The 12,212-nt window shown below is 42.2% G+C and overlaps 1 protein-coding gene across 12 annotated transcripts in view; it reads right to left on the bottom strand.

The window, feature by feature from the left end:
- rims1b (regulating synaptic membrane exocytosis 1b) overlaps positions 1–12,212 on the bottom strand; it is an 83,998-nt gene that overhangs the window by 39,384 nt on the left and 32,402 nt on the right. For 11 of the 12 annotated variants that reach the window (XM_061048023.1, XM_061048042.1, XM_061048122.1 and 8 more), the window contains 2 exons: positions 3,183–3,475; positions 1,872–2,761 (listed from right to left, as the gene is read on the bottom strand). In XM_061048023.1, the coding sequence (XP_060904006.1) occupies positions 1,872–2,761; positions 3,183–3,475 (1,183 nt within the window). Of the gene's footprint in view, positions 1–1,871; positions 2,762–3,182; positions 3,476–4,239; positions 4,651–12,212 lie in introns of those variants that run through there. The other variant, XM_061048058.1, reaches the window with a different exon arrangement.

The following is a 12,212-nucleotide window of genomic DNA, read 5'->3' as shown; positions in this document are numbered from 1 at the left end:
TTCTCCGACAGTTTCTATCCCCATGCCATCAGAGAACTCAACTCAATTTCAAATGTATTAAAAAAATGTGCTATATTAACATTGAGATGAAAGGAGTGCAATGACAAGTGACTTAACAGATTGGTCTATGGAATGTGCAGTATTGACTTTTTATAGTTAGTTATATTTCATTGTTATTCTATTGGTCAATTTTCTTATTCTTGTTTTTTATTTTATGTATGTGCCAATTAGGAAAGCACCCAATTGTTTCGCTCAGCTGTGCAATGACAAAGAAAGGCATTCTGTTTCTAATAAGGAGTTCTGATTAAAACAGACCAAAGCAATTGTTGTTGTTTTTTTTATTCTCAGCCCTGTGCCAACGAAAGACAGCAAAAGAAGATAAAGTGTCAATAAAGCCACCAATGGAACCTCAAACTAATGAGAACACTGTGGAGAATGTGATGAAATCCTCTCTTTGTGTTCTTGTCATTTATTAACTTGAGCATTAGTAACAGCCGAACAAAGCTCTTTAAATTATGAAGCCATCTGTCTTTACCAAAGAGCCTTTTTAACTGCAGACACATAACATTGTTCATCATGTAACATTAACCTGCAGTAACACCAAGACCATCAAAGCTTCTCTTGCCCAAACTGTCACATCTACACTATCACTGCTCAGCAAACACTGAAGCATAACACCATAACTTGCCATAAATGAGAGTATAGGCAGACATCAGGTTGAGGCCCAGCTTGCCAAAGAATGTATAAAACAGCTAATAAACTCAATCCACACCATCTCCTCATTATCAGTTCCTGAGTTATAGTAATCTGGATTAAAACATCTGGATCAATCCCTTTATAAACTGCTAGAGCACAGCTAACTCTACCTACCGCCCCTCAAACTAACACTAACTTTCTTTTTTTTAGTATTCTCAAGAATTACTCTGAGCTGCAAACATACAATAGGATCTAGTAGCGATAACTCTTCAGTGTGCAAACAGCATCATGCTAGGTTTAAGCTAGCGGTCCACGGTTGGTTGACGCAGCTGGATGATTCCTAAGTATTACGTAGCATGCAAGCCACTGGCCTAATTCCACAAATCTGCTGGCCTAAATCACAGGGACTCTCCAAATAAATGAGAGCTGTCCTGAGAGCAGTGAGGTTTTAGCCACAGCATAGAGGTGTAGATGACACACAGGGATTGTGATGCACTGTGTACTGGGTGGGTGCTCCATCCTGTCATATAATGTAAAGTTTTTTAACTCCCAAATTAGAATGTGCTGGTATTAGAATAATCCCAGGAGCAAATATATCCTAGCCTTTTTTTGAGCATTATGGTAAATCTACTACCAAAGCTATTTTGGAGGCCAGTTCCATGAAGTCTTTGAAGAAGAAAATAGATCTATGGTAGGATTATGATGTTCTTATTTTTACTCAGCTGTTATATGGTCATTGAATCTTTGGGACCATCTTTCATCTTCACAACCTCAACAATTCGGTAAATACATCTGATCGTTTATCAAATAATTTAATTCAGATCTCTCAAATTCTCAAGAGTGTCATCTGCGACAATTAGCCATCAAATCTTTCAGATGTGTTTTAACTCCGCCCACAGTTGGTACACAGTGGCTGGTACAGGCAAAAATCTGGAAGTGTTCCTGTCAGTGATGAGACGGACTGAGGATCACATGTTCAGATCAAGGAGTTGACTGTTCACAACTTCTGATGGTTTAGAAAAAGACAACTAAGAATTCAAGCTAGCTTAAGCGGTAACTTTAAGGAACAGTGTTTTAATGCAAGGAAAAGGATGACAGCAGACCGGGCAAGGTATGCAACTTTGGCTATATTTAGCTAAGTAAGCTAGTGGAGTGAACACATCTGTCTGACTGACCTTTCTCACTGACGCTTTCCATGTCCACGTCCTCACAGCTGGTGTACTCAGGCGTGGAGCCACCCTCCTCTTCTGAGCTGCTGATGGACATCTGCCTCTTGTTGACTCCGCGCTTACTCTTGTACGTCCGCGGAGGGGGCGGCCGCAAAGACTCCGACTGGTCCGAGCTCTGAGAGTCCTTCCTCAGCAGGTTCTCCCCACCCTTGTCCCTTGGTGTCCGTGTTGTGCCGGGATCCAGGCGGCCTTTGTTAGGACCCCAATCTGGAGGCACCGGCCCCCCAGGTTGAGGTCCTGATCTCACTCCACCTCCGGCTGGTGGAGCTCCCCCTCCAACCCCCACGGTCCTTTCCACAGAGTAGGCTCGGTGGTTCTCCAAACCGGCTTTGCGGTCTCCCTCCCTACCTCCAGCCCTCCTTGCCAGTCGGTTCTCAGGCACCTCCCCTGCACTGCCTCCTTCAGGTCCCAGTCCCACCTCATTGATCGCCAAATCACTATGTCGTCTTTCATGGCGGACCTTGGACACCTTGGCATGCATGCGCATCTCCTGCTCCTCTTTCTGTGGTTTTACTGGGTACCGTGCCAGGTTGGGGTCGCTACGGTAACGATTCTGAAACTCCTCCTCGCGGCGCTTGCGTTCTCTCTGCTCTTCGTCCTCCGGGCGTCTCCGTTGGGTTTCTGAAAAACCAAAGTTCTCCTGCCCTTCCTCGTAGTTCTGAGAATGGATCTTCTCCAGCCTCCGTCCGTCTACTAACCGCCTTTCTCCTTTGTCCCCGGACATCACCCTCTCATCCAGGGACGACTGAGACAGCAGCTTCCCGGCAGCTCTGCGGCCACTTCCCCGCCCCGTTCCTCCCTTACCATTTTGTTCATGGAGGGACACTGGCCTTTTCCTGAATAAGAGGAGCATTAATATAAGAATGCATCATGTAGTCTAAAGACAGGTTTGAAGGATTTGTTAAAAAACTTGGAAGATTGGAGACAAGTTTTTTTTTTGTAGAGAAATGTCCTTTTGTCACTTTAGATTAATGCAATATCCAAAAAAAAAATCAAAGAACTTAAGACACATATCTGTGACCTAGCTTCTCCATTGGTTTAACTAGCACAGACACAGATCTATTTTTTATCCGAAGGGATTAAAAAACAACAGGAGCTTTAGCCTGTCTCCGCTTTCTCAGTTTTTAATAAATACAATTCTTGATCTCAAAATTCTTCACTTGATAACGCTAAAGAAATAAAAGGGCATGAGTTGTACATGTGAAACATCCTGCAGTATCTGCAACATGCGTTCAGTGTGTGTATCTTTATGCTTACTTTTCTTTAGGTGGCTCGCTTTGTGACCGTGTGCCGGGCATGTTGTCAGCACCCTTGGCAGCAGTGACGCCAGAGGGTGGCTGTGTCCCGTCTTGTGGCCCTGGGTTGCCAGAGGACGGGGCTTGGGATCTGGAGCGGAGTAGTTTCCCGTCTCGTTGAGCCTCACCTCCTCTGGCTAGGTTGTTTAAGGAGGTGCCCAGGATCCCAGGCCGCACCCCTGATCCAGAAAACCATTCTCCTGATTTGGTGAGAATCTCCTGCTGTTTACGGCACAGGTTGCATACCCACATCACCTACAGGAGGGGGAGAGACAAAGGTGTTTGCATGGTGGGCTCAGAAGCATGAAAGAGAACTATTAAACACACAGTGGATAGGCATGCTTGGACCCATAAAGCTGCAGGATTGTCAACATTCAACTGACACAATTTATTCTTTTTAACATACAGCCTTGCATCGCAGGAATGAAACGCTGTAAACTTCATGGGATTTGTTTAATCTAATAATGCTCAAAAACATTGAACACCTCACATGAATCTTTATATTGCCCCATATGCTTTCCTGTCTCTAACCTGTGCAACAGCTTTTTAAGATATCAGAGTTTCCATATGGCTAGTATGATACATTAACCATTTCAAAATGTTTATAATCTGAGAAGACAAATGGTAAAGGCGAAGTTAAAGTTCTGTTTTGCTTTCTACAAAAACTATAGGCGCTTTAGAAGTCATGGTTCACCTCTGCTCTGATGCTAGCACTGCAACCTTTTTGACTTCTAATGCAAATTATTTCAAAATAAAAATAATACAAAAACAAATACTGGAGAAGCCTTAAATAATATTGTACCAAATAAATGTAATTTCTTCCATCCAAAAGAAAAGGAACAAAGCCATCCTCTTCAGTGCATTGCTCATCATGCTGGCAATGATTTACTGTCATTTAGCTATTTGAAATGAACGACTGTAAAGTAGGATTGATGAACAGAGCCACATACAGAAGGCATTATTGAATTGTATTACTTCTCATACTATATGAAATCCATGGAGAGGCATCAGATACTCACATGGAGCCATGGCTACTGAATATCACCTCACTTCAGCAGCACAAAAACAGGATTTATCTCCCTCCGTATATAATCCCAGCGGTTTATTTTCATTAAAATAAATCCAGAGCATAGAAGAAGAAAAAAAACACAATTGTCTCTTGTATTCCACTCTGCACAACCTTGGCTCAAGTTAAAAACAAAACCACCACTGGGAACTCCAGAAACCGCCAAAAATGTTCCTCCTTGACGGCCAGTGGGACTCTTAGCACTCAGTTAGCGGTTAGCATTTAGCCTTCAGAGCTCCAAAGCACATTCATCATGGCCTGATTGAATCCCAGTTGGCGCATGTCCAGACTAATCTAAAGTAAATCAGCAGCCCGCACGGCCCACAGCTGTCCGGCAGACATCCAGCTGCAAAATACCGTCTCTCTCTCTCTCTCTCTCTCTCTCTCTCTCTCTCTCTCTCTCTCTCTCTCTCTCTCTCTCCATCTATCGCTCTCTCTTCCCCTGACTTTCTCCACCTCTTTACCTCAACGGAGGGGCAACAGATTAGCAGTGGGCAGTAATCCCCTTCAGCTCCTCACCATTATTCAACCCATCATCAGCTGACAATACCAGCTCACAAATCAGAATTTCCATCTTATAAACCCCCCCTCAGGCACAACTATACAGGTTTCAAATGAAGACCAGAAGAAGCACCACCAACCCCCTTCAGTCTTTTTTCCCCATTGCATGGTGGGAAGTAAAGTATCAGCTTCCTCATCTACATCAACTGCACAATTTAAAACTATGTTTCTTATGTACATTTATGTAAAATCCGTAAAGAAAATGTAGGTTTCATATCCATAGTTAATGCAGGTAAAGCATGTTTATACCATGGATTAAAATAACTCAAGGCCAAGCTGATGTTGCAAAAATCTCATACACTAAAACTATACTAGTGAAACACATGTGATATTTGTATGTTTAGAATGAACATCTCATGGGATCTCATCTGAGATGTGAGCAGTCAGGCATTTCTGATAAACTGTGTGTACTGAAATCATTAAAATATTGTGCAAAATGTTATAAGCCTATTTCTCAGTAAGGAATATCAAAAGCTCAGAGCAACTGGTTTAAAAAGATTTAACATAACTTTTGTCTGATATTTAAAGAGTATACAGTGCACTGGATAGAATCTAAGCTGATCCATTTATAGATAGTAAATCATTGCCATACAATAGTTTAAATGTAGAAGAAAACCCAACCATGCAAAACATAATTATGCTGAAACAACGAGATTTGTATTGCTATTTTACCCATATTTTTTAAAAAAGGGCTAAATTGTCTTTCTTACTAAACGTTTGTACCATTTGCAGGACTGTAACATTTTTGCAGTAAACAAACAAATGAATGTTCCTCTTTGCAACCCATCATTTCTGTGTGTTACTCTGATGACCAGTGTGTTTCTATAGGATGCTTTTCTAGTAGCCGCCAACAAAGTGGAGTAAATGCTGTAATCCACAAGCTTAATCCTTGAGTGAGAACTTCATATAGAAGAACAAAGATCATGTGGAACAAGAGGCTGTGTGTGTTATTACACCAAACAAATGCAGAATCACATTTTATAATGGCACAGCTCCATGCGTTTGATATGTGCTTTAGAGCATACAGCACAGATGGGGGGAGGTAGAAAACAATGAAGAAGTTAGATACCACATGGGCACACACTCACACACACACACACACACACACACACACACACACACACACACACACACACACACACACAAAGGGTATTATACATATAATCCTTCACTGGAGTGATTGTGCTCTGTTTTCCTGGATAGCCTGAAAGATATCACAGGGGGAATTAATTATGTGTGAACTGATTGTGTGTGTGTGTGTGTGTGTGTGTGTGTGTGTGTGTGTGTGTGTGTGTGTGTGTGTGTGTGTGTGTGTGTGTGTGTGTGTGTGTGTGTCTGTGTCTGTGTCTGTGTGTGTTCATGTACATAAGAGGCAGAAGCTCCACCCTATAACGTGTGTGGCACATGTATTCTCAGTGGTGCCCGCTGCTGGACGAGCCGGAGTGTGATGTCAGACCCTCAGCCAGCTAAGCCAACCAATCAAGTCACTCCGTCCAGAGGCAGCCCCACTCTGGTGTCAGCTCGAGTTCATCTCTCTGCCTCACTGCACGCTGTGGAGCGCTGTGTGCCGTGAGAATGAGTTGTGTGTGTGCATGTATGTGTTCAGTATGTATAGAGGACATTTCTGATACCTTCTTGCCTAGAAGACGGAGTGTGGCGTGGGCGACTGCCTGTAGGCGAGGTGCGTGTGTATGCGTGTGTATGTGCATGAGTGCATGTGTGTTGAGAATATGCAGTGCCATCTCTCTCATGAAATTATGTCAACCTCCTTCTTGCCTAAAAATGTACTTCTCCATGGTAACCAAACCACAGAAAACAACCACTGAGAAAAGGGGAACAAAGCAGTGTGTGCATGTGTGTGTCGTTGTGTGTGTGTGTTTGACAAAGTAAGAAAAATAGAGTGTGTGTCATCACTAAATGACAATGACAGCAGAGGGAACTAAAGCAAACTGCACTGATGCATTTAGACTTTCTTAAGCCATTGCTTTAAGATCAAATATAAATATGGATATCATACCATGTATTTAAATGAATTGTGCAATTCGACAAACATCCTTCCAAGCCGTTACCAACATATTTTCATAAACGTCACATAAACATATAAAATTATATCACAGTACGATTTTATCTTCCTCTAATTAATCAAATCAATACTATTTTTGTTGCTGTTATTATTAGTGTTTTTATTTCCTATGTATCACTGTTTATCCATTTCCTTTTCCTTGCTGCTGTTTGAGCTGTTGTTCATTTCCTCCAATGGGGAATCAATGCAGATCATCTATCTTCCTGTCCCTTTGCTCTCCTCACTTTATTTCTCTTTTATATCTCTTCCTTTCTTACGGCATCATGTGGTACAGGGTAGAGTCACAGTGACAGTCACATGTATTCATATGATGAAGTGTCCTTGGGTAAGACACTGAACCACCCCAAAAAAATGTTCCCACTGCTCTGCCATCAGTGTGTGAATGTGCTGTGGATGGGTGAATGTGACAGATAAAAAGCGCAAAAAGTCAGAAGAATAGAAAAGTGCTATACAAGTTCAAGTCTATGAAGCATTCACCATCTACTCCCCTTCCCTTTTCTCTATTTTACTTCTTTTGCATTTCCTCCTTCACTCACCCTTTCCTTTGCTTTTCTGTTGCTTCCTGGCCTCTTCTTGCCCATTATGTCCAATTCCTTCCACTCCTTGATTCTTTTTCTTTTTTCTACCTCCCCCATCCCCCCTTCCATTTTTATTCCATTTCCTGCACTCAACTTTATCCATTTATTTTTCTTATTTCATTTCTCATCCCCCTCTAGCACAGCTGACACAGCTGGCCGACTTGACAAATGAAGACACCACACACCTGCCACTCATACGTATCCATCTCACACCCCTTCCTTTCATCTACCGCCCCCCAGCAATGCTCCATCCATCTGCTGACAAAATGGTGAAGACGTTTGTTGCTGCCGCAGCTCAGCCGACAGTGGTAGCATTCAACAGCCGCTCCCAGCGAGAGCAGCATTCATTTAGCTCTGGATTGTGTGAACATCAGCTTTTTTTCTTAAATGGGCTGAATAGATGGGAGCAACGGGGGAGGGGGGGAGGCATTGGTGAAGGTGTGGTTGGCTTTCAGTGAGCGTGTGCGGTGACCCTACCAACAGCACACACACATGACAGAATGACATATGATGCAGCGCTGGGTGTAAACTGCCATCGTTAAGTGAATGGTAAATCTCGAATGGTAGGATGAAGAAAGACGGCCGCAAAAGACATAATGCTCCATTTCCTCTAATAAGGTAGTAGATCAACTCTGCAAGCAGGCCGAACACGTTCGAGGAAGGCTGAGCGCGAAGCAGAGCTTTGGTGGCTGTAAATCCAAGCTGGCTTTACATTTCTGATCTTAAGATCATGGAGAAAAGTCTGCAGCTGCTTTCTGTCCTCTACATCACTGAACGAGTAGGCTAGTTCAAATGAAACAACAATACTATAGCCTATGTTCTATGAATATTAATGCATTCCAAATAGGCACAAATACTGAGCGCTTTTTTGATAAGCCCCCATCAGTGGGAGGACATCAATTGTCTGCGCTCGCTGACACGGCTCAAAATGCTGACCAGGAATATTTATGTTTTATTTCGGTGTTCTGTTTCTATTTGACTTTTCTATTTGACTGGATTTAGACAGAAAAAACACACTCAGTAAGAACAAGGTTTGGGTTGAAACAAGTTCATCTGAAAGGCAATAGAAACAAATCAGAAGTGATAATAACAAGAATCATTTGTCTTTTGAACGAGGTTGATTGACCCTGGTGAAAAATAAAAAGTGGAAAGAAATAGTGGGCAGAACACATTTAGGTCAAAGTGCATTTTTGTTGTTGACCAATCCATCCATCCACAACCTCAACTAAGCTGTAGGCCTATATAAGAAGTGGAGATAGCTCCTGGGATGTTTCCCATTCGTGGGTGGACTGCGGATATAAAGCGAGGAGTTTTACATTTTGCCTGTCAACATGATGGTTTTTTATAGAGCCTGAAGAGACGATCATTTGGAAGTAAGCTAAGAGGAACAAGGCAAAAAATATGCCAGCTAGCGCTAGCTTGCATGCAGGGTGCAGCCATTATTCCTGGTAACTGACTCTAATCTGAAGCTTATTTTGGCCCATCACAAAAACATGTTTAAACTTTCATTTGCTGGTTGATAAAATGTACAGTTGATTTGCCTAGGGAGTCGTTTAGTACCTTTTAGTATAGAGCAGGGGTGGGCAAACTTTTTGACTCGCGGGCCACAATGGGTTCTAAAATTTGACAGAGGGGCCGGGCCAGGAACAGATGGATGGAGTGTTTGTGTGAACTAATATAAATGACATGTAAAAGCCATTACATGAAAGGATTTGGCCTTTAACAGGTAGCAAAGCATGAATATGCAAGGCTCATTGTACAAATTGATTTCCAAATGCATTCATTTAATTAAATTAAATTTTAATAAACACAGTAGAGAAACTCACGTTCAGTTTCAGTGGGAACAGTGTTGTTGATCTCCCTTTTTGCCAGTGCATTAAAGTCTGGAGTTAGTTTTGTAGTGGCAATTCTCAGGATAGATCCGAGGTGTTGGTCAGATAAAGATTTGTTTGCAATTTGTCTGGAGAATAAAGTTAGCTTGGATTTGAAGGCTCTAACATTTTTGTACATGTCGTGCACAAACTGATCTTTCCCCTGTAGTTTCACATTCAGCTCATTCATGTGTGAAAATATGTCCACAGCAAATGCAAAGTCACAAAGCCACTTCTTGTCGCTTAGCTCAGGAAATTCGTCGGATTTCCCCATTAACTCCAAAAATGCGCTGATCTCCTCTTTCAGCTCCCACACTCGTTGAAACACTTTTCCCAAACTTAACCAGAGGACACCAGAGTGGTACAGTAAGTCCTGATGATCCGCATCAGTTTCCTCCAGGAACGTAATAAACTGACGATGCTGAAGTCCCCTTGCTCGTATAAAGTTAACAAGTTTTACAACTGGATTCACGACATGATTAAGCTGCAATACAGACTTACACAGAGATTCCTGATGGATGATGCAGTGAAGGAAAATAACATCCTGGTCAGGGTTTTCCTCTTTCACTTTATCCTAGATTCTTTTCAGCAGACCAACATGTTTTCCAGTTAAATTTGGCGATCCATCCGTTGTGACATTGACAAGTTTACTCCAAGGTAGCTTCATTCTCTCGATGACAGCAGACACCTGGTTATACAAGTCCTCTCCTCACGTTTTTCCTTTCAGGGACTCCATGGTCAAAAACTCCTCCGTTATCTCAAAACTGTCATTAATCCCTCAGATAAAAATGAGGAGCTGAGCAGTGTCTTTTACGTCATTACTTTCATCCAGCGCTAGTGAATATAACTTAAAGGACTCAGCCTTTTTGTTTAATTCGCTGGCTATATCTTCGTCAATCAGTTCCACACGGCGAGTCACAGTCCTGTGTGATAAACTGATTTTTTCAAACTGGCCTTGGCTCTCCGGACACAAGAGACCTGCTGTCTCTACCATGCATTCTTTTAAAAACTCGCCTTCGGAGAAAGGCTTTCTAGCCTTGGCTAATTTGAATGCCAACAAAAAACTTGCCTTTGTAGTTGACTCTTGAATCGCAGTTTGTTGGTGAAAAAAATGTTGCTGAGTCTGTAAATTAGCCTTCAACCTCACACAGCCACAGCCGCCCGTTCTTGCGGGGACTGCTTGCTAGCGTAGTTAGCATGCTTCGTAGCAAAGTGATGGCTGATATTGTACTCTTTGAAAACTGCGACAGTTTCTTGGCATATCAGGCATACAGCCTTTGATCGGACTTCAGTGAAAAAATATTTAGTTGTCTACTCCGTATTAAACACTCGGCATTCACTGTCCACTTTTCTTTTCTTTGGTCCGCTCATTTTTACAGAAGGGATCATACGGGTTCATAGGGCAAAGCGAAAAAGTGAAGAAGGGAATAATACACCACACTCTGAAGTGCGCCATCTATTGGGGAAACGCGGGCATTACAGGGGAAAACGAACGAGGTTTAATTATAATAAAATTGTATTTATTAAATATAATAAATTATATTAAATATAATTTGGACAAGTTCGGTGGGCCGGATTAAAAAGCCCAACGGGCCGTATATGGCCCGCGGGCCGTAGTTTGCCCATGCCTGGTATAGAGATACGATAATGCTAGGTTACAGAAGCTAGTGGAGCAGCAGTTTATGCATCCGTCAGGTCATCAAGTCTTTCTACGAATTAAACAAACGAAGGGCTGAGTACAAAGGAATAAATTCATCCATTCATCCATTACATCCCTTGAAGACAATCCCGGCTGTTATGGGGCAAGAGGCAGAGTATACTGGACCAGTCGCCAGTCAATCCCACTAAATTCATTTACCATGTATCTTATCCATAGACAACAAACAGAAGTAACATGCTTTCTACTTCCTTTGCTCATTCGAGGTGATGCTAACCTTTTTTTTTTTTTTTTTCTATGTTGTCAATGCTAGCTAAGAAACAGAATTAAAAGCATACTGTTGTGTAGTCTCCTACATGTAAAATGTTTCATGTACGTGGCTATTGTCTTTTTTTGCCAGAGCAGGTCAAATTAGTATAATTATTAGACATATAAGCTTCACTCAAAAAAACAATACTTTGCTGTAATATTTGTGACCTCCTTCTTTCAGGAAATGTGTGCAGTTTGCAAGGTGATGTGGGAGTAGCTTCACAGGGAGTGAGATAAAAACAAACGTTACAAAGAGCTAAATGGAGATGCTTTCGATTGGTTGGAAAAAGGGGAAAGAAAGTGTTACAGAGGCTAAAGTAGATGCTCGGGAGATGCTGAGTGAGAGGAGGAGGAGGAGACGGCAACGGGTTAGCCATCTTGTACTGAGAAACATGATTGAGATGATGCAGTGCATCCTCACTTCCAGTAAAAAAAAAAAAAAAAGTGCAGTGTCAGCTTGATTTAGAAAGCAAGGAGGACGATGTGTGGCTGTATCAGTGTGACTATGAACCTGTGTGTGTGTGTGTGTGTGCGCGCCCGCATGTGTGTGCATGTGTTAGAAGCCACACACACACGCACACAAACACACACATCTATTATGTGGGGGGGAATGTATGCTGCATTCATCACAGTAATGTGTGAATGTTTCTGTGCTCCAATGGAGTAATGTGTGGGTGGCAATTATCTTGTTCAAGATTTTTGCTTTTCTTCAAGATTTTTCTACATGAAATCAGTTGCACATTCAAAATGAAGGACTGCAGTTAATGGTTTAAGTGCGAGCACTTGAACCGTAGACTGTAGAAAGTGATGGATGACGTGACGACTTCATAAATGAGCCGAAACATTTTGAGCTCCCCCTACTGACTG

Source organism: Labrus mixtus, chromosome 2, assembly GCF_963584025.1.
Source record: "Labrus mixtus chromosome 2, fLabMix1.1, whole genome shotgun sequence".
In the NCBI taxonomy this organism is placed as follows: domain Eukaryota; kingdom Metazoa; phylum Chordata; class Actinopteri; order Labriformes; family Labridae; genus Labrus; species Labrus mixtus.
This window is presented reverse-complemented; position numbering and strand designations above follow the sequence as displayed.